The sequence below is a fragment of the Mesoplodon bidens genome (genome assembly GCF_964165515.1).
Source record: "Mesoplodon bidens genome assembly, chromosome: 11".
In the NCBI taxonomy this organism is placed as follows: domain Eukaryota; kingdom Metazoa; phylum Chordata; class Mammalia; order Artiodactyla; family Ziphiidae; genus Mesoplodon; species Mesoplodon bidens.
The window spans coordinates 77,414,433-77,436,597 of NC_138167.1; the positions used below are offsets into that span (position 1 = coordinate 77,414,433).

A 22,165-nucleotide genomic window follows, 5' to 3' on the forward strand; every position below is an offset into this window, starting at 1 on the left:
TCTTGGCCATCTGTATGTCTTCTTTGGAGAAATGTCTATTTAGGTCATCTACCCATTTTTGGATTGGGTTGTTTGTTTGTTTAATATTGAGCTGCATGAGCTGTTTATATATTTTGGATATTAATCCTTTGTCCATTGCTTCGTTTGCAAATATTTTCTCCCATTCTGAGGGTTGTCTTTTCGTCTTGTTTATGGTTCCCTATGCTGTGCAAAAAAAGCCTTGAAGTTTCATTAGGTCCCATTTGTTTATTTTTGTTTTTATTTCCATTACTCTAGGAGGTGGATCAAAAAAGATCTTGCTGTGATTTATGTCAAATAGTGTTCTTCCTCTGTTTTCCTCTAAGAGTTTTATAGTGTCTGGTCTTACATTTAGGTCTCTAATCCATTTTGAGTTTACTTTTGAGTATGGTGTTAGGGAGTGTTCTCATTTCATTCATTTACATGTAGCTGTCCAGTTTCCCAGCACCACTTATTGAAGAGACTGTCTTTTTCCATTGTATATCCCTGCCTCCTTTGTCATAGATTAGTTGACCATAGGTGCATGGTTTTATCTCTGGGCTTTCTGTCTTGTTCCATTGATCTGTGTTTCTGTTTTTGTACCAGTACCATATTGTCTTGATTACTGTAGCCACATAGTATAGTCTGAAATCAGGGAGTCTTATTCCTCCAGCTCCGTTTTTTTCCTTCAAGACTGCTTTGGCTATTCGGGGTCTTTTTGTCTCCATACAAATTTTAAGATTTTTTGTTCTAGTTCCTTAAAAAATGCCATTGGTAATTTGATAGGGATTGCATTGAATCTGTAGATTGCTTTGGGTAGTATAGTCATTTTCACAATATTCATTCCTCCAATCCAACAACATGGTATATCTCTCCATCTGTTGGTATCATCTTTAATTTCTTTCATCAGTGTCTTGTAGTTTTCTGCATACAGGTCTTTTGTCTCCCTAGGTAGGTTTATTCTTTTTGTTGGAATGGTAAACGGGAGTGTTTCCTTAATTTCTCTTTCAGATTTTTCATCGTTAGTGTATAGGAATGCAAGAGATTTCTGTGCATTAATTTTGTATCCTGCAACTTTACCAAGTTCATTGATGAGCTCTAGTAGTTTTCTGGTGGCATTTTTAGGATTCTCTATGTATAGTATCATGTCATCTGCAGACAGTGACAGTTTTACTTCTTCTTTTCCAATTTGTATTCCTTTTATTTCTTTTTCTTCTCTGATTGCCATGGCTAGGACTTCCAAAACTATGTTGAATAATAGTGGTGAGAGTGGACATCCTTGTCTCGTTCCTGATCTTAGAGGAAATGGTTTCAGTTTTTCACCATTGAGGATGATGTTTGCTGTGGGTTTGTCGTATATGGCCTTTATTATGTTGAGGTAGGTTCCCTCTATGCCCACTTTCTGGAGAGTTTTTATCATAAATGGGTGTTGAATTTTGTCAAAAGCTTTTTCTGCATCTATTGAGATGATCATATGGTTTTTCTTCTTCAGTTTGTTAATATGGTGTATCACATTGATTGATTTGTGTATATTGAAGAATCCTTGCATCCCTGGGATAAATCCCACTTGATCATCGTGTATGATCCTTTTAATGTGTTGCTGGATTCTGTCTGCTAGTATTTTGTTGAGGATTTTTGCATCTATATTCACCAGTGATATTGGTCTGTAATTTTCTTTTCTTCTAGTATCTTTGTCTGGTTTTGGTATCAGGGTGATGGTGGCCTCATAGAATGAGTTTTGGAGTGTTCCTTCCTCTGTACTTTTTGGGACGAGTTTGAGAAGGATGGGTGTTAGCGCTTCTCAAATTGTTTGATAGAATTCACCTGTGAAGCCATCTGGTCCTGGACTTTTGTTTGTTGGAAGATTTTTAATCACAGTTTCCATTTCATTACTTGTGATTGGTCTGTTCATATTTTCTATTTCTTCCGGGTTCAGTCTTGGAAGATTTTACTTTTCTAAGAATTTGTCCATTTCTTCCAGGTTGCCCACTTTATTGGCATAGAGTTGCTTGTAGTAGTCTCTCGGGATGCTTTGTGTTTCTGCAGTGTCAGTTGTAACTTCTCCTTTTTCATTTCTAATTGTATTCATTTGAGTCCTCTCCCTCTTTTTCTTGATGAGTCTGGCTAATGGTTTATCAATTTTGTTTATCTTCTCAAAGAACCAGCTTTTAGTTTTATTGATCTTTGCTATTGTTTTCTTTGTTTCTTTTTCATTTATTTCTGCTCTGATCTTTATGATTTCTTTCCTTCTGCTAACTTTGGGTTTTGTTTGTTCTTCTTTCTCTAGTTCCTTTAGGTGTAAGGTTAGATTGTTTATTTGAGATTTTTCTTGTTTCTTTAGGTATGCTTATATAGCTTTAAACTTCCCTCTTAGGACTGCTTTTGCTGCATCCCATAGGTTTTGGATCATCGTGTTTTCTTTGTCATTTGTCTCTAGGTATTTTTTGATTTCCTCTTTCATTTCTTCAGTGATCTCTTGGTTATTTAGTAACGTATTGTTTGGTCTCCATGTGTTCTTGTTTTTTACGTTTTTTTCCCCTGTAATTCATTTCTCATCTCTTAGTGCTGTCGTCAAAAAGATACTTGATATGATTTCAATTTTCTTAAATTTACCGAGGTGTGATGTGTGACCCAAGAAGTGATCTATCCTGGAGAATGTTCCATGCGCAGTTGAGAAGAAAGTATAATCTGCTGTTTTTGGATGGAACGTCCTATAAATATCAATTAAACCTATCTGGTCTGCTGTGTCATTTAAAGCTTCTGTTTCCTTATTTATTTTCATTTTCGATGATCTGTCCATTGGTGTAAGTGAGGTGTTAAAGTCCCCCACTATTATTGTGTTACTGTCGATTTCCTCTTTTATAGCTGTTAGCAGTTGCCTTATGTATTCAGGTGCTCCTATGTTGGGTGCACATATATTTATAATTGTTATATCTTCTTCTGGGATTGTTCCCTTGATCATTATGTAGTGTCCTTCCTTGTCTCTTGTAACACTCTTTATTTTAAAGTCTGTTTTATCTGATATGAGTATTGCTGCTCCAGATTTCTTTTGGCTTCCATTTGCATGGAATATCTTTTTCCATCCCTTCACTTTCAGTCTGTATGTGTCCCTAGGTCTGAAGTGGATCTCTTGTAGACAGCATATATATGGATCTTGTTTTTGTATCCATTCAGCAAGTCTGTGTCTTTTGGTTGGAGCATTTAATCCATTCATGTTTAAGGTAATTATAGATATGTATGTTCCTATGACCATTTTCTTAATTGTTTTGGGGTTTTTTTTGTAGGTCCTTTTCTTCTCTTGTGTTTCCCACTTAGAGAAGTTCCTTTAGCATTTGTTGTAGAGCTGGTTTGGTGGTGCTGAATTCTCTTAGCTTTTGCTTTCTGTAAAGCTTTTGATTTCTCTACGGAATCTGAATGAGATCCTTGCCGGGTAGAGTAATCTTGGTTGTAGGTTCTTCCGTTTCATCACTTTAAGTATATCATTCCACTCCCTTCTGGCTTGTAGAGTTTCTGCTGAGAAATATTAACCTTATGGGAGTTTCCTTGTATGTTATTTGTCATTTTTCCCTCGCTGCTTTCAACAATTTTTCTTTGTCTTTAATTTTTGCCAATTTGATTACTGTGTGTCTCGGTGTGTTTCTCCTTGGGTTTATCCTGTATGGGACTCGCTGTGCTTCCTGGACTTGGGTGACTATTTCCTTTCCCATGTTAGGGAAGTTTTTGACTATAATCTCTTCAAATATTTTCTCTGGTCCTTTCTCTCTCTCTTCTCCTTCTGGGACCCCTGTAATGCGAATGTTGTTGCGTTTAATGTTGTCCCAGAGGCCTCTTAGGCTGTCTTCATTTCTTTTCAGTCTTTTTTCATTATTCTGTTCTGCAGCAGTGAATTCCTCCATTCTGTCTTCCAGGTCACTTATCCGTTTTTCTGCCTCAGTTATTCTGCTATTGAGTCTTTCTAGTGTAGTTTTCATTGCAGTTATTGTATTGTTCATCTCTGTTTGTTTGTTCTTTAATTCTTCTAGGTCTTTGGTAAACATTTCTTGCATCTTCTTGATCTCTGCCTCCATTCTTTTTCTGAGGTCCTGGATCATCCTCACTATCGTTATTCTGAATTCTTTTTCTGGAAGGTTGCCTATCTCCACTTCATTTAGTTGTTTTTCTGGGGTTTTATCTTGTTCCTTCATCTGGTACATAGCCCTCTGCCTTTTCATTTTGTCTGTCTCTCTGTGAATGTGGTTTTTGTTCCACAGGCTGCAGGATTGTAGTTATTCTTGCTTCTGCTCTCTGCCCTCTGGTGGATGAGGCTATCTAAGAGGCTTGTGTAAGTAAGTTTCCTGATGGGAGGGACTGGTGGTGGGTAGAGCTGACTGTTGCTCTGGTGGGCAGAGCTCAGTAAAACTTTAATCTGATTGACTTTTGATGGGTAGGGCTGGGTTCCCTCCCTGTTGGTTGTTTGGCTGAGGCAACCCAACACTGGAGCCTACCTGGGCTCTTTGGTGGGGCTGATGACAGACTCTGGGAGGGCTCACATCAAGTACTTCCCAGAACTTCTGCTTCCGGTGTCCTTGTCCCCACAGTGAGCCACAGCCACCCCTGCCTCTTCACGAGACCCTCCAACACTAGCAGGTAGGCCTGGTTCAGTCTCCCCTGGGGTCACTGCCTCTTCCCCTGGGGTCAGTGCTCCTTGCTCTGGGTCCCGATGCACACACTACCCTGTGTGTGCCCTCCAAGAGTGGAGTCTGTGTTTCCCCCAGTCCTGTTGAAGTCCTGCAGTCAAATCCCACTAGCCTTCAAAGTCTGATTCTCTAGGAATTCCTCCTCTCATTGCCGGACCCCCAGGTTGGGAAGCCTGTCGTGGGGCTCAGAATCTTCACTCCAGTGGGTGGACTTCTGCGGTATAAGTGTTCTCCAGTCTGTGAGTCACCCACCCAGCAGTTATGGGATTTGATTTTACTGTGATTGCGCCCCTCCTACCATCTCATTGTGGCTTCTCCTTTGTCTTTGGTTGTGGGGTATCTTTTTTGGTGAGTTCCAGTGTCTTCCTGTCGATGATTGTGCAGCAGCTAGTTGTGATTGTGGTGTTCTCACAAGAGGGAGTGAGAGCATGTCCTTCTACTCTGCCATCTTGGTTCCTCTCCCACTAGCTTTTTTTTTTTTAATTGAGGTTTCCTTAAATTAAGGTACTCTGATAACACTTCACCTGAAGAGAAAAAAGAATGATATTATGTTAGCAGTTATAACTCAGTTCTAACGTCTATGGAGAGAATCTTGGGTTTATTTCCACTAATTTTATAACATCAGAGACATAAAAGATTATAAATTTTGGTATAAGTAAAATCTGTGTTAAATGACAGTCTTCTAAACACTGTTTTTGAATTTCCACTTGGGTTTTTATTTGACTATCCTACTATTATATTGATTCATTCAGTAAAGATTTGTCGAGCCAGTGCTCTTTAGTTGGTTGTTGTTGTAGGCAAACAGCAGAGAAAAAAAAGGCACGTTCCTGCCTTCGTGGAGCTTCCATTTTTAGTGGGCCACAAACTCACTCTTTTTTTTTTAAATTTTTATTTATTTTTGGCTGTGTTGCGTCTTCGTTTCTCTGCGAGGGCTTTCTCTAGTTGTGGTGAGCGGGGGCCACTCTTCATCGCGGTGCACGGGCCTCTCAGTGTCGCGGCCTCTTTTGTTGCAGAGCACAAGCTTCAGACGCGCAGCTCAGTAGTTGTGGCTCATGGGCCTTGTTGCTCCACGGCGTGTGGGATCTTCCCAGACCAGGGCTCGAACCCGTGTCCCCTGCATTGGCAGGCAGATTCCCAACCACTGCACCACCAGGGAAGCCCCACAAACTCACTCTTTATCATCCTTAGTTATTGAGATCCAGGATCACAAAATTCTTTTTTTTTTTTTTTTTTAAAGCTGAGTTGTTGTTTTTTTAAATTTACTTTTGTCTGTGTTGGGTCTTCGTTGCTGTGCACGGGCTTTCTCTAGTTTCGTCGAGTGGGGGCTGCTCTTAGTTGCGGTGTGTGGGCTTCTCACTGCGGTGGCTTCTCTTGTTGCGGAGTATGGGTTCTAGGCGTGCGAGCTTCAGTAGTTGTGGCACATGCGCTCAGTAGTTGTGGCTCACGGGCTCTAGCGCGCACACAGGCTCAGTAGTTGTGGCGCGTGGGCTTAGTTGCTCCGCGGCATGTGGGATATTCCTGGACCAGGGCTCGAACCTGTGTCCGCTGCATTGGTGGGCAGATTCTTAACCACTGCACCACCAGGGAAGCCCACAGAATTCTTTGTTAAAGGACCAGGTAGTAAGTATTTTAGGCCTTGTGGGCCAAGAGGCAAAATGGCAGATATTATGTAGGTATTTGTATAAACGGTTAACCATTTTAAAATGTCAAAATTGTGTTTAGCTTGGGGCCATACTAAATTCGGCAGTGGCTAGATTTTGGACTGTGGACTGCCAAACCCTGATCTAGATTAAAAACTTTTAGCCATGTTTGGCATTTAAAAAAAATCTCATTTAGCATCTTTCCAGTTAATCATTGAGATCTGTTGATTTTTTTCCTTTCTCAAATGTGTCATTTCTGCCCCTCTCCCGGTTACCATGCCACTTCCCTTGTGTCCACCGATTGGACAGTCCTCCTGCAGTCAACCATCCTGCCCTGCGGCCGGGGCCTGCGTCTCCTCAGCAAAATGGTTTTTCCAGTCAAGCTTATCCCTTTGATGTTTAGGAAATGAATTTCCTCCTGTGACACTTGATTTTACCTCTGGACTACATTGACTTTTACAAGGAATTACAAAGTGCCTCCTTATAGCTCTCTCACACTGATTAAATTTATACCCATTGGGATCCTACAGAACTAATGTAATCCGTTTCCTGTGTGACATTTCTTCTTCTTCCTTTAGCTGTCTCTTAGGGGCTTGTCTGCACCCTAGTTTGCTCTTCTCAGAATGAGCTTTAGTTTCTATTCCTTTAAAAGTGTTTCAACTGGAATTGAACATTCTGTTTCAGTGTGGTTCAGTCTTCAAAGAGATCAGGACTCTTCATTTGTGAAGTGTTTATTGAGTGCATACTATGTGCCAGGTACTATTCTCAGTGCTGAAGATGCATCAGTGAGCAGATGGACAGAAATCTCGGCCCTCATCAAATTTACATCTTGGAGGGGCTTCCTTGGTGGCACAGTGGTTAAGAATCTGCCTGCCAATGCAGGGGACACGGGTTCGAGCCCTGGCCCAGGAAGATCCCACATGCTGTGGAGCAACTAAGCCTGTGTGCCAAAACTACTGAGCCTGCGCTCTAGAGCTCGTGTGCCACAATTACTTAGCTCGCGTGCCACAACTACTGAAGCCCACATGCCTAGAGCCTGTGCTCCACAACAGGAGAAGCCACTGCAATGAGAAGCCCGTGCACCACAATGAAGAGTAGCCTCCGCTCGCTGCAACCAGAGAAAGCCCACACACAGCAACAAAGACCCAACACATCCCAAAATTAAAAAAATAAATAAATTAAAAAAAATTTACATCTTGGCAGAGGGAGCCAGATAATTGATACAACGTACAAGTAAATTATATGGTTTGTAGAAGATAAATGCTGTAGAGAAAAATTGAGCAGGGGAAATTGAGTGCTAGGGCAGACTCCCCAAGAAGGTGATTTTTTTTTTTTTTTTTTTTTTTTTTTTTTTTTTTTTTTCTTTTTTTTTTTTTTTCTTTTTGCGGTATGCGGGCCTCTCACTGTTGTGGCCTCTCCCGTTGCGGAGCACAGGCTCCGGATGCGCAGGCCCAGCGGCCATGGCTCACGGGCCCAGCCGCTCCGCGGCATATGGGATCCTCCCAGACCGGGGCACGAACCCGTATCCCCTGCATCGGCAGGCGGACTCTCAACCACTGCGCCACCAGGGAGGCCCAAGGTGATTTTTGAGTGAAAATTTAAAGGAGGTGAGAGAGCCAGCAACATCAATATGTGGGGAAGGAGTGATTCTCCATATATTCCCCATATATAAGGTAAGTGGAATAGCCAGTGCAAAGGCCCTGAGGCAGGAGGGTGTCTGACATGTTTGAAGAAGAGCAGGGAGGCCAGTGTGGCTGGAATAGAGTGAACCAAGGGGGAGAGGGCAAGAGATGAGCCCAGAGAAGTCACAGGGACCAAATGGTATAGGCCTCAGTAACCACAATGGGCTTCAGCTTGCAATCACAGTGCGGTGAGGAATCAATCATTGAAGGGTTTGAGTAGAGGAATGATGTGATCTGACTTATGTTCCAGAAGGATCAGTCTGGCTGCTGTGGTGGGAATAGACTGAGGAGGGGCAAAGCTTGTAATAATTCAGGCAGGGAGGAAGGGGGCTTGGATCAGAGTGGTGGTGAGAAGTGGTTGGACTCTGGACATTCTGAAGGTCCGCTCAGCAGGGTTTCCTGATGGGTTGGTATTGGGGAGTGTCACCCTTCTTACTCTAAGCCCTCTTCTTCTGCCTAAAAGCACAAAATTGGGATGGAAACTCAGTGTGGCCTGAGCATTACTGACTCATACTGAACTCACTGTCCGCTAAAATTCCTAAGTCTTTTTTAAAATCTTACATGTGCTAATGCTCAAATACCCCTTTTATTTATTTTTTTAATTTTTTTTCAAGTACTCCTTTTCATTTTTACTTGGTTTGTTGCCAAGTTAAAGATCTTACCTTCATTTATAGGAGATTTTATTTTGCTAGATTTGACTGATTGCTCCAAACAGTCAAGGACTTTGGGGAACCCTTAGTCTGTTATCCAGGATAGTAGCTTCTCTGTCGGCTCCGTGTAAGCCCACACATTTCACAAGCATGCCTTCTGTATCTTCCAAAACTTTGATGGATTGTTGAGCAGACCTATAGCAGACCTCCAGAACCCCCCTCTAGGTTGATTGTGGCTTTTACAATTTTACACTCTCTGATCAGAATTGGTTATAATCTGCCTAACTTGAGATCTGGTCTCTGTTAAATCCACAAAGATGCCATGTGTTCTTTAGCTGCCTTCCTGAGATTATGTACAAATACATATTGCTCATCTGTTCGAATTGTCTGATTTACCAGTATAGAATCCACCATATCAATGGGGAGAGACAGACAGACAGACAGACAGACGGAGGCAGAGTGAGGTGTGTATCTGTTAAATTTACCCACAGTGAACTCGTGCTCTTAGCACTCAGTACTTTCTTTAAAGATAAACAGTATATTGTGAAGACTTTCTTTTCTCCAGTGCTCACCAACTGTATTTTTCTGATACATTTGAGACTCTTGCTCAGGGTCCACACCCATCTTGCAGGCTATAATCTGCAGACCCTGCTTTCTGTGCCCATTTTGAGGATCAGAATTGCAGCCTTCCAACCTCTCCTGTTTTCCATGGTCCCCGAATGTCAGCAGGTTTGCTGATCTCATTTGTTCCCGTCACTTTAGAACTCTCTCCCAGTAGGGCTGTGTCATCACCCTCCTCACCCCCAACTGCATCTGCTCTAATCACATTACCTGATGAATCTTAGGAATTCACTGTGACTCTGGAGGAACCTTAGGAGAGTCCTAAGTGGCTCCCCACCGTTCATCTAAATGCCACTGGCCTTGCTTTCAAAGCCCCCTTCTGGTTGCCCTGTTTTTCCTAGTACCCACCACTCCCAGACGTTTTACTCTCGTCAAACAATTTTGTTTTTTAAATTAAACATGTCGATGTTTGATGTTTGCTTCTACCTCTGTGATTTCTGTCCGTCTGTCACTTCTACGTTTCTTCTGCCCACACGAGTCTCTCCTTCAGTATTGCAAAATTTAACGTTTAATTGTACAACTATTTACATTTGTTCCCCTTTTGTTAGATGGGTTAATTTTGTCTCCCCCAACTACCTTTTCTTTGAGACCATGTATTATACTGGTTGAACAGCTCTCAAAATGCCTTGTACAGTGTCCTGCCAGACATCATAGTTAAGTATTCACTAAAAACATGCTTGTTTATTGTATCCTCTATTGTAGTTGAAGATGCCCACACTGGAATTTTTAAAGGAAACAGCAGACAGACAGTTTGGAGGGGCTATTTGGTATGTTACTTTAAATTAACTGTATTTTTGCAGTAGATTAGAATAGAAATATGAGAAATAAAACTGTTTTACTTTGAGAGGCTTTTTAATGTTTACTTTTCCTCTAAGCCTAGCTTTCTAGTACTAGTGAATATCAATTTAAATAATTGTAATATTCTTATTTTGAAGCTCGTGTGATGCAATAGATATTTACTAGTTTTCTCAGCCGTAAGTTTTCACCAGCCTTATGATGTGGAACGTGAGTTGTGTTTTTCCTCTTTTTATTTTAGACAACAGATAAGGAAGTCCCTGGGTTAGTGCTAATGCAAGATTTGGCTTTCCTGAGTGGATTTCCACCTACATTCAAGGAAACAAATCAACTGAAAACAAAATTGCCAGAAAATCTTTCTTCTAAAATAAAACTGGTAAGAGCATAGAAAATAGAGCAATTAGTATAGCACATCCCATTTCATGCGTGCCTCTTCTCTGTGGCCCCCTTTGTTATAGTATAGCCAACAATCATAAGAAGCAAAGAGGGTCTCAATTCTGTCACAGTGTTGTCATGAAGAAGCTCTTTATTTGTAGAAGATCCTCCCTTTTTACTCTTTATTTGGGCAAAATTCTGAGTCTTAACTTGGTTTGTTGGTTTCCCAGACAGAAGCAGGATTCATTTGTTTAACAAATGAGCTTCTACTGTGTGTCAGGTGCTGTTCTACCTGCTGAGAATGTAGCAGTGGACAAAGCAGACAAAAGCCCTGATGGCAGTGGAAGCATGGAAGGAGGGGATGGAGGGAAATCAGACATGTGGTGGTAGGTACACACAGGCTCCTGTGGATTTATGAAGAGCTTCCACTCACAGAGGGGGGATGCTTCAGACTTTTGGAACATTTGATAATGTGAAACCTTCATTCATTAATAGCTAGTTGAGCCACTAACGTATTTAGTATTTATACTTATTAACTCTTCACACTTGACCACCGAGGCCATTCGTGAGTTGACTTTGGAGATGGTGACATGTCTTTCCATAACATTTCTTGTTCTCAGAGCCATCCGTCTGATTCATGTAGGGCACAGTCCATGTGGGTGTACTTTCCTTTTGACCTTATGCCAAGATGCCTGCTCTTCTGTCAGAAACAGTCCAGGTTGTAAAACGTGAATGTTTCTTCTCTCAGACTAGAGGGCATAAAGTTCTTGGCTCAGAATTTGTTAGGCTCTGCTTTTCTTGATTTTACAAAAAAATGTTCTTTACATGCTGCCACTGTGTTTAGCTTCCTGCTTCTCAGTCCCTGCTCTTCTTGATGTCATTTAACAGTTGGGAGGTGAAAGGGTGGAGGTAGTGGCAGGGAGAGCTGTGACTCAGGGAGGGGTGGTTATTTAGTTCATGTCTGGACCATGTTTTCTCTCTGCCGGTCAAAGTTCCCTTTAACTTGTTTCCTTTTTCCCTTAAGTGTTTCACTGTTTTAAGATACATTGTATTACCTTTGTAAATACCATGGTAATATGAATGACATTTATGCTTTTTCTTTTCTTCGTATTTTCCTCCATAACTTTCTTTATGGTACCTGGAAGTATGGTGATGCCCAGCTAGATTAGGGTTGAGTTATTTCTTAATCTGCAGTTATTTTAAAATAGATATTATATTCCTCCTTCCCTGAATTATTTTTAGTATGGATTTGGACAGATAAAACCATAGATTAGCATTCATTTCAGCCAATGTTTATTTGGCTTCTTGGCTTCCTAGCTGTTGGTTCTACAGTTACAGACATATGCATATCTGTACTTTTGATCAGCATATCTGCTGCTAGGTGGGCGTGTCCTGCCAAAGATCACCAGCCCAAGTCGTGGTCACCCCGCAGCAAACTAGTTTTTGGGCAGTGTGGAGTGGTGTGTGCCAGGAGACGCTGGGGGCGCAGGAACTTGAATTGGGCAGTAGCACCACCAGGCTCGGTACATGGGGACGCCCCCTCCTCCCCTCCTCCATCATTCACCCAGTTGGAGGTTGATCTGGATTCCCCAGACTTGTCTTTGTGGAGGCCAGCGCCTCCTGGAGGGTACAGCCAATTATTCACAGTGTGCATTGCAGCTCATTGTCACAATGCCAGCACCTGCGATTGGCTTCAGGGATGAGGACTTCTGATTTTTTGGAGGCTAGAGAGAAAATGAGAAAGAGGAAGCACAGAAGGAGAGTGTCAGTATTCAAGCCTGGTTCTCCAAGGGACTCTCTTTCCTTGGGTCCCACTTCCTGGTTCTATTATGGGCACCCTGAGAACGAAGTTTCCAGTCACTGGGTTCCCAGTCCCTTTAGTGAGCATTGATTAAACACCTGCTGTTGTGCCGGGAACTGTGCTAAGGATAACTGAGTGACTAAAATCACTTAGTGTTTGGGTGTGATTGCTTCCAAACAGAGTGTTTATACAAAGTGCTGGGAGAACATGTGGGCTTTGGTTGTACTGCAGGCAAAGACGGCTTTGCAGAATAGGAAACATTTTGGCTGGGGCCGTGCACAGAACAGCCGTTCTTCCAGCAGAGAAGCCAGTGGGAAAGACCTTTCTGAGAGGAGGGAACAGCTTGAGCAGAGGGCTAGGGGCTTGCAAGTAAATGGTCTTTTCAGAGAACCAAGGCAGCTGTTCCAGAGGCCAGAGCCCAGGTGGGGATTTTCCTGATGCTGAGACTGGGAAGTTAGGCAGAGGCCAGATTGAGAAAGATCCCCTGGTGAGGAGCCCGGACTTTATCCTGGAGGCAGAGAGCATCTTGAGGAGGAGGACCCCGTTCAGTTCTGCAGAACACGGGAGGGGAAGGTGTAGCAGGTAGACATTAAACAGGAAACCGGAGGCAGGCAAGCCAGTTCAGCCACTGCTGCCGTAGCCCAGCAAGACACTCAGGTTCCACAAGTGCCTTGGCAGTGGTGCCAGTGATGAGAGTGCTTCCAGAACCATCTGAGAGGAACCTTCAGCACGACCTGGTGACTTACTAGCTACTGGAGGAGATGGAAGGGGAAATGAAAGGGGCTGTGGATGTGACCAGTGAAGATGGATGTGGTGGCATTAACCACACTCAGAGTTTCATGGGAGAAGCGAGATTTTCAGAAGGTCACTGAGAGCTCGGTTTGGGGTGTTACGTGGGAGGTGCCTTGTGGCATGTGGGAGGGAGGGCCATTAGACACTGGGCTTCAGGACCTGAGCAGCTGAACCTCTGTGCCCTCCCAGGCTCCTCCAGGGGGCCTTTGCCAAGGCCTGTGGGCCCCAAGCCACCTAGCACTCAGTTCTGTCCCAGAGACCCTGGCCGGGCTGTGAGCATCTCAGGACAGGTACTGCCTACTCATCTTGTGCTAGTGATCACCTTAGGAAAATGTCTGAAATTTCAGAATAGTTTTCTAGAATAAAAGCAGCTTGGATAGAAGAGATTAATTAAGATAAGGGTATTTTCCAAATAAATTTAAAATTAGGATATTAAAGTACTACATTTATTTATCCTAGAGTAGTGATTTTTGCACTCCAGGGAGCCCCTCCAGGGTTCTGTGGGAGCCACTGTGGGAGGAGAGGCTGGGGGAGGGCAGCGAGACTGTTAGGTACCCAGATAGAACAGACAGAATGTTTGCCCTGCGTGGCCCGGCTCCCCTCCGTCCCCTACATAGCGAGGCCGAATAGTGACTGCGGTGAGAGCTGACCTTGGGTGAGTGCTTTGTGTACCAGCCACTGTTAAGGTGAGAGAAAGTAATCAGGAAGACAATACACGTGTGCACGCGCACGCACGCGTGCGCACACACACACAATTTGCAGTAAGAGTTAATGCCTACATAATAAAAAGGGCCTATATAAACTCAGGAAGCTTTGCAAAATGAGCTAAATATAGTCAAGTAGCATATACAAGAGATCAGAATGAGCCCAAAGTAATTTGTTTGCTCTGTTTTATAAATTAAGAAAGAAGGCTAAGAAATTGGCCCTATTAGAAGAGCCAGTTCAGCAGAAGGATGTTGCTGTCCTAGATGACTGGTTTTCAACTCTCTCCCTGCTTTTCAAGCTCTGAAAGCTTCTTTTCACAGGAAATTGTATGATACAGAGTTTAAAACAAAAAATGTATCAAGGGTAGTGTGGGCTCTGGTCAAGGTGGGGAAGCCTGCCTGTAAAACATGTTGGTGCTTGTGGTGTTCCCTCCTGGATTTATGGTTCCTTTGAAAACGTTGCCTCTCAAGGTGGTTTTCCTGTGGAAGCACTTCAAGCAGCCCTGCCAGGACACCCGTCGTAGGTGTGGGCACGAGAGCTGTTAGACACCTGCTGGCAGGTGTGCTCTCCACCAGTGTTCAGCGAAGTTACCTTGCAGGGCTTTCCCCAGTGTAGGCAGATGGGTAATATTCTAGAACAGAGGTCACAAACTGGTGACCAGATGTGTTTTGTTTGAATGCATGCCAATCAAAAATATTTGTGCTACCATTGAAAACCGGGAGATTTCATGTAACACTGGGGATTCTGATCTCCAGAGATCTGGCAGCCTTTGTCACTATTGACTAGTGGCTGCAGTTTTCAGATGGGGCCTGAGATGTCCCATTTGCCAAAGCCCCTGACTCCCTCTTGTTTCTAAATACTTGGCCCATTGCATCATTTGGGAAATGTGTCTGGCCTGTTCAGGTCTTCTGTTTTTGGTGATACTGGCTTACTATTTCATACATGTATGTGAAACTTTTAATCTTTTAAATATATGTAATATACATTTAATATGTACAATATATAGCATATAGTAGAGTACACAATATGTAGTATATATATATGTATTGTAGGTATTTAAAGATCGAGGATCAAACTGGGAAGTTTAAGGTGTCTCTTCTTTGTTGTTCACTTTTTCCACATGTAACCCTCTTGTTATTTTATAGTTGCAGTTGTATTCAGAGGCCAGTGTAGCACTTCTAAAGTTGAATAACCCCAAAGATTTCCAAGAACTGAATAAGCAGACGAAGAAGAATATGACCATCAATGGAAAGGAACTGACCATAAGTCCTGCATATTTATTATGGGATCTGAGTGCCATCAGCCAGGTAAGGGATGCAGAGATTGTTTTAGAACCCGAATTGAGGGCTTTGATTATTAAAGATTTATGAGTCACTATATTAGAAGAAGGAAGAGGGCTTACAGAGAGGTGACTTGATTGGCACTTCTCTCATTTTCCAGTCACCGCTATTGGTTTATACTAATTGAAGTGACCTAGGATCAGATCCAAGAAATTTTTCTTCAGAAATTGTGTGAAAGAAATGCTGTTTTTGTTTTGTTGTTTTAAATATGCTGAGTGTTTTGCATTTTTTGTAATGTGTAAAAGCTGGACACGGTCTTTGGAAGTTTGCTGGCGCTCCCTGAGTGCAGAAGGGACAGTTGGGAGGGGCAGGTGTGACTTAGGGGCATTTTACATCTTTCTGTGCCCCATGCTTTTCTCAGTCTAAGCAGGATGAAGACGTTTCTGCCAGCCGTTTTGAAGATAATGAAGAGCTGAGGTACTCACTGCGATCTATCGAGAGGCACGCGCCATGGGTTCGGAATATTTTCATTGTCACCAATGGACAGATCCCATCCTGGCTGAACCTCGATAATCCTCGAGTGACAATAGTCACACACCAGGTAGCGACTCGCCACATGTCACAAGGCTGCGGTTTCCTGTTCTGTCTTTTGCTGTTGTCTTGCTCCTGATTTCATCCTCTTACCCATCTCACCTCCATTTCCACCTTCTTTAATCCTTCCATTCGCCTCCCTCCCTCCCTTCTTTCCAAAAACAAAACAAAACAAAAACCTCTCATCTGCCTTCTCTCTCTTTTTTTTTCTGTTAAAAGGATGTTTTTCGAAATCTGAGCCACTTGCCTACCTTCAGTTCACCTGCTATTGAAAGTCACATCCATCGCATCGAAGGGCTGTCCCAGAAGTTCATTTACCTGAATGATGATGTCATGTTTGGAAAGGATGTCTGGCCGGATGACTTTTACAGTCACTCCAAAGGTCAGAAGGTGAGTAGCTAAGAGATGCCTGGCTTAGAAGTCGCTTAGAAGTTACAGACAGGAAATAAGGAAATCAGTATATATACCATATTCAAATTTGATCAAACAAGCATTTTTGAGTGTTAAGCTCAGGAAAGTTAACAATCAGGGAGTGAGAAAACTACAGTGGGAACTTTGCTTCCCTATATTCTCACCCAGGATCCACCCTCTACATTTGCTACTACAACAGCAGAAAAAGCAAATAACTGTGAAACACAAAATCGTGTTTACCATGTCAGCAAAATGCCCAAGACAGAAAGCTCAACGTTGTGCTTAAAGACAGGGCTGAAGTTTCATTGAAGGCAGCCGGTCTCACTCTGGCTTTGAGGGGCAGGATGGGAAAGTGGTCATGAGCACAGATATAGGTGCCAGCTGTGTAGCACTGTCCTGGGTGTTGACCTGGCCTCTAGGTTTCCTGTCTGTGTATTGGGGGGAACAGGAAGACCCTGGTAGTGTTGTTAGAAGGGTTCAGTGATCAGTTGGAGACTTATCACCATGAGCTTGTAAGTTCTAAAACTCTGTCAAGCTATGGCTTGCTTGACAGGGGAGACAGACAAAATCAGTGACTATGTACAACAGCGATTTCTGTGCCAGTAGGTGTGTCCTGGGTGCGAGGAGTTTGAGTGCCAGAGAGTGAAATCACACTGGGATAGGGATTGAAATGAGCTTGGAAGAACAAGAGTTAACCAGATAAAGAAAGACCTTCCAGATAGTTGGACCATGCAAAGATACGGAGATTTTAAAGGGGAATGCATTTTTCAAAAATGATTTTAATTTAGAAAGCAACCACGTACCATGTCAGTTGTTTTGAAAGCAGACAGGTTCACAGCTCAGAATGCTGTGCTGGATAATTCATCACAGGACCTCACATATAAGGATATTGAGAGTTCGTCTGCCCCCCTTTTCAGCCTTGAGACGAGACGGTGCATGAATCTGCTTACGAGTTAACAACAGTGTCACAGAAAAGCAGTGACTTGTGTGCACACTTTCCACCTGCATGCTCTTGAACTCGCATTTAAGTCTGGCATGTTGCTGCTTTACTTCAAAATAGATCATTTATAAGACCATGTTGTAAGACTGACCCGTAAGTTGAGTCCTTGTCTCCTTTCCTTGAGCAACGGAAAAGAGTAAATGTGCCGGGTAAGACCCATCAGCAGGGCAGGACTGAGAAACTACCACAGGATGGCCCTGAATGCAGACCTTTTCTAGAGGCTCAATTTGTTTTGTTTTTCTGTTAAAGGAATCCTAATTTAAGAATAAAAAGTGTCAGGGGACTTCCCTGGTGGCGCAGTGGATAAGACTCTGAGCTCCCAATACAGGGGGCCCAGGTTCGATCCCTGGTCAGGGAACTAGATCCCACATGCCTGCCACAACTAAGGAGCCAGCAAACTGCAACTAAGGAGCCCGTCTTCTGCAACTAAGACCTGGCGTGCAACCAAATAAATAAATAAATATTTTTTTTAAAAAGGTGTCAGAAACCAGAAACCACTTTATTTTCCCTCTGGTTTTATCGTAGGTTTATTTGACGTGGCCTGTGCCAAACTGTGCTGAGGGCTGCCCAGGATCCTGGATTAAAGACGGCTATTGTGACAAGGCTTGTAATAATTCGGCCTGTGATTGGGATGGCGGTGATTGCTCCGGTGAGGGTGTGTTCAAATGTAACTTGTCCATGTTGACAGAATTTTTTTCATTTGTCGTCATTATCAACCATGTACAGTGACTTAATTAAACATTCTTCGCATATTGAAACAATCATCCATAGACTCTTTGGAGGTGATGACTGGTGTCCCCATGTGGCCCAGTTTATTCATATTGTTCTTGTTGGGGGCATTTTCCCACATGACCCTGCACTTGAAAGTGTCTTTTATTATTCAAAATATGAAAATCAGTTATACCCTTAATTATGTGAGCTGGAGAGCAAGAATCGCTCTCACTGGTTCCTGTCGGAGGTCATGGCCAGTGGCCCCTAGCAGCACACTGCTCCAGGTCAGTGAGGGACTAAAGAGATGCAGAAGAAGTAAACATCTCCTCTCCTCGGCATCTCTTCTCCCTTTCTTGTACACTTACATTTAGACTTGGTGAGGATAACAAGTTTTTACATTTCTTTATTGCCTTTCAGCTTATAAAGCATCATCCATTATCCACTTGAATTTCTCAGTCACCAAAGAAAGGAGAGTAGGTACACAGATATTATCCTCCTACTCCATTTGAGGAAGCAGGTTTGGGAAGGTGTTGGAAGAAACAAAGCTTGTGTTTCAGTCAGCTCTATCAGAGGCACTTTTGAAAAATACGAACCGCTGCAGGGAGAAAACGTAGACGTGCAGGAGAGTCTCTGCAACGCGGAGAGCTCGGCGACAGAGCAGTGACACTTGGTCACGAGCTTACTGCCGGTGTTGGGACATGTTCTTGTCAGTCCCCAGAGTCACGGTCTTCAGAATAATCTGATTCTCCATACACATCTGCATGTGCCCCCCTTGAGCACATCTGAGGCCTGTACTTTTGGGTTGCGCAGATGGTAAGTGCCGAGGCCTGGTCATCCCACACCCAGTCCACTGGCAACTGATGCCCCTTTTCAGTTTGCCTCTTTTTAAGCTACGTAAAATCTTCTGTTAAAGAATGGGGTGAACCTTTCCTGACCGAAGTACATGCATTGGTCTTGAAAACACAGCTGAGAAATAAGGAACTGGCTTTTTTCCAAGACTGTAAGCACAGCAGGATTCTGTTTTCCTCCTCTCCCTCCAGGTAACAGTGGTACAGGTCGCTATGTAGGAGGAGGTGGGGGCACCGGGGGCATTGGAGTCGGACAGCCCTGGCATTTCGGTGGAGGAATAAGCGGCGTCACTTACTGTAATCAAGGATGTGCAAATTCCTGGCTCGCTGATAAGTTCTGTGACCAAGCCTGCAATGTCTTATCCTGTGGGTTTGATGCTGGTGACTGTGGGCAAGGTATATTTATTGCCATAAAAACGTATTTAGGATAGGGGGATAACAATCTTTCATAAATAGAGGGGTTTGGATCGTTTTTGTTATGTAAAGTAATAATTCTCTAGGTATCCCTTTCCCAGCCTTGCATCCAAACTAGTTGTGAGTTATAAGAGGGCACAGATCTTTAGACAACAGGAGACACTGAAGCTGCATCTTTTCCTGTTATTGCTCTAGTCTGATTTTTTTTTCTTTTTTTTAGTAAGCAGATTTATCTTAGATTTATCTTACATGGTGAAGGTTTAATTTGGGAACAGTGCAAGGAGACCAATAATTCATTAAATAAGCTTGGTTTGAATACTGGATCTTGTTGATAGCTTATTAATGGCGGTCCTTTTGGTCAGAAAGTTGTCTTTTTTTCAAATGGACAAGAAGATGGAAGTTGACCATTGGAATTCGCTGTCCTGAATCATGCCTTGTCTCTGTAGTGAGTCAGCCTCAGCATTCCACGTCGATAATAGTGATTGCTTCAGAAAGTAAAAATGAGCCCTATACCAGCAGCTTTTGTGTTAGAACTTCTGATGATTTTAAAGTCCATTTAAAGTCACTCTTAGAAAGTGAAAACTCAAACCCTAAGAATTAAAGGAAAAGGGAGAAAATGCGTAGTTTTTTAAAAATCATGTTTGTGTTTTTTCCTCTAGATCATTTTCATGAACTGTATAAAGTAACTCTTCTCCCAAACCAGACTCACTATGTTATTCCAAAAGGTGAATGCCTGCCTTATTTCAGCTTTGCAGAAATAGCCAAAAGGGGAATCGAAGGCGCCTATAGTGACAACCCAATAATCCGACATGCTTCTATCGCCAATAAGTGGAAAACCATCCACCTCTTAATGCACAGTGGAATGAATGCGACCATAATACATTTTAATCTCACATTTCAAAGTACAAATGATGAAGAGTTCAGAATCCAGATAGCAGTAGAGGTTGACACAAGGGAGGAGCCCAAACGGAATTCTACAACCCAGAAGTCTTACCAAAGTTTGGTTAGCCCCTCAGCTCTTCTTCCAGAGGTGGAAATCCTGTTTGAGGACATCCCCGAAGAAAAACGCTTCCCCAAGGTCAAGAGACACGATGTTAACACAACAGGAAGTTTCCAAATGGAGGTGCAAATTCCGCTGGTCAATATTTCACTCCTTCCAAAAGAGACCCAGTTGAGCCTTAATAACTTGGATTTGCAGCTAGAACACGGAGACATCACCATGAAAGGCTACAATCTGTCCAAGTCAGCCCTGCTGAGGTCGTTTCTGATGAACCCACAGGACGCAAAGTTAACAATAAATCACCCTCTGATGACAGGGCAAAGAAATGACAGTTTGGAGGCCCCACTGGAAAAACAGGTTCACAAAAGCATCTTACCCAGCAGCTTAGGAACATCTGAAAGATTCCAGGGGTTATCGCCTGTTCCAGCAGTGACAATGACAGTGAATGGCCACTCCCCGAGCCAGACTCCACCCCTGGACTTAGAAACCAAAGCAAGATTCAGGTCCAAAACTGTGACCCCGAAAGTAGGAGGTGGAGGTGTGTCAAAAGAAAAGCTCTCATCTCTGATTTTCCCAGTGGAAAACAGGGAGACACAAAAGGTAATCACAGGGAAAGAACAAGAGAAGAACAGAATGGAGGAAAATGCTAACAGTTACCTAGGTGGTAATGAAGTATTACCTGGAAGAAAACTGCAACATTACACAGAGAGTTACCTGGGCTTTTTGCCATGGGAGAAGAAAAAGTATTTCCAGGATCTTCTTGATGTAAGTTACATCCAGCCTTACTCTTTCCCATGCTCAGGAAAAATAAATAACCTTGTAAGTGGTAGCGATACAATAATAGCTACCACTTATTCAGTACTTCCCTGTGCCCGCCACTGGACTCAGTACTTTTCTTATGTGGTTTCATTTAATTGTCCCAATAATTCTAACCATAAAACTACCTTGTAAGAGTCTGCTCTCACTGTCCCCATTTTGCAGTTTAGGAAGCAGACGTCATGTGGCTGAGTAAGGGATTTAGCCAGGGGCATACCCTGAGTCCATAGTAGAACGGGGTGGTATCTTTACTTGGCATGTTGTGATATCAGGAAACGCTTTTGCATACCTCGTGCAGTCAGATCTCATGTTTTTCCAACTTTACTAATGAAAACCCCGAGAGGCAGATAAATTCGTTAGCTTTCCCGACATCACAACAGCAGGTGAGGGTGAGCCAAGCGCTCTCCCTCCTGTACCACGGCCTCCACGGTGCCCTGGGGTCCTTTGTACATCTCACAAGCGCCGTCACTGTGCTGACTGCCGGGGAGTGCAAGATGGTGAGAACAGTCGCTGCTCTTGGAGACTCAAAGGGCAAGCTGGGAGGACAGATGTGTGGGCAAATAATTGTGGCAGTGTGATAAGTGTCTGCTGAAGTACGGACAAGGAGTCCGGAGGGAAGATTCCTTAACTCTGCCTGGAGGTATTGGGGGAGGCATCCAGGAGGACATGCCCTGTGAGCTGACCTTGGAAGGGTGGGGCTGGATGGGGACCGAAGCACAGCCGTGAGTGGATGTCAGGCTGGGGGAAAGTGATGAAGAGGGGCGTTGTCTCATTCCTCTCATGGTCTTCAGGAAGTATCTTGTCCCTGCCATGGTAGCATTTACTAATTGTTAAGCGAGGGGCTGCAGCGTTCTTGCCTACATTGATTTCCTCATCCTCCCCCGCTCCCCGCTTTTTAAATGCAGAAGCACTATAGGCTAATGGTAAAAATCGCAAGAATGCAAAAAACAAAAGCAGAAAAAAAAAAGGGAAAGGTCTGTCTCCTTCCTTCCTTCATCTCCTTACTTGAGACAGTCACTATGAATATGTAGTTTGGTGGGTATTCTTCCAGTATTTTTCTATAGATATGCAGACGTACAAACTGTATAGTTTGTTGTGCAGCAGTGAAGTTACACACTGCTCTGCAGCTGCCTTTGACGTGGTAGTATGTGGGCAAATTGCCATTGTTTTTTTTTTAACAGCTATAAGTTGTGTCCAGTGTTTTTGCAAGTACAAATACCTAATGTTGCAATAAATATTCCCGTACATATATCTTACTCTTGAGGAAGTTTTATTTCTGTAGGTAGAATTGCTCGGTTAAAGGGTCTATTGCGTATAAAGTTTAACTGTGTCTTTCTTAAATATTGCTCCCCTTCCTCCT

The 22,165-nt window shown here is 43.1% G+C and overlaps 1 protein-coding gene across 4 annotated transcripts in view; it reads left to right on the forward strand.

The window, feature by feature from the left end:
• GNPTAB (N-acetylglucosamine-1-phosphate transferase subunits alpha and beta) overlaps positions 1 to 22,165 on the forward strand; it is an 80,330-nt gene that overhangs the window by 40,707 nt on the left and 17,458 nt on the right. For 2 of the 4 annotated variants that reach the window (XM_081249463.1, XM_081249465.1), the window contains 8 exons: positions 9,969 to 10,033; positions 10,303 to 10,437; positions 14,880 to 15,041; positions 15,436 to 15,615; positions 15,825 to 15,995; positions 17,542 to 17,671; positions 18,768 to 18,971; positions 19,649 to 20,754. In XM_081249463.1, the coding sequence (XP_081105589.1) occupies positions 9,969 to 10,033; positions 10,303 to 10,437; positions 14,880 to 15,041; positions 15,436 to 15,615; positions 15,825 to 15,995; positions 17,542 to 17,671; positions 18,768 to 18,971; positions 19,649 to 20,754 (2,153 nt within the window). The remainder of the gene's footprint in view (positions 1 to 9,968; positions 10,034 to 10,302; positions 10,438 to 14,879; positions 15,042 to 15,435; positions 15,616 to 15,824; positions 15,996 to 17,541; positions 17,672 to 18,767; positions 18,972 to 19,648; positions 20,755 to 22,165) is intronic. The other 2 variants (XM_081249464.1, XM_081249466.1) reach the window with 1 other exon arrangement.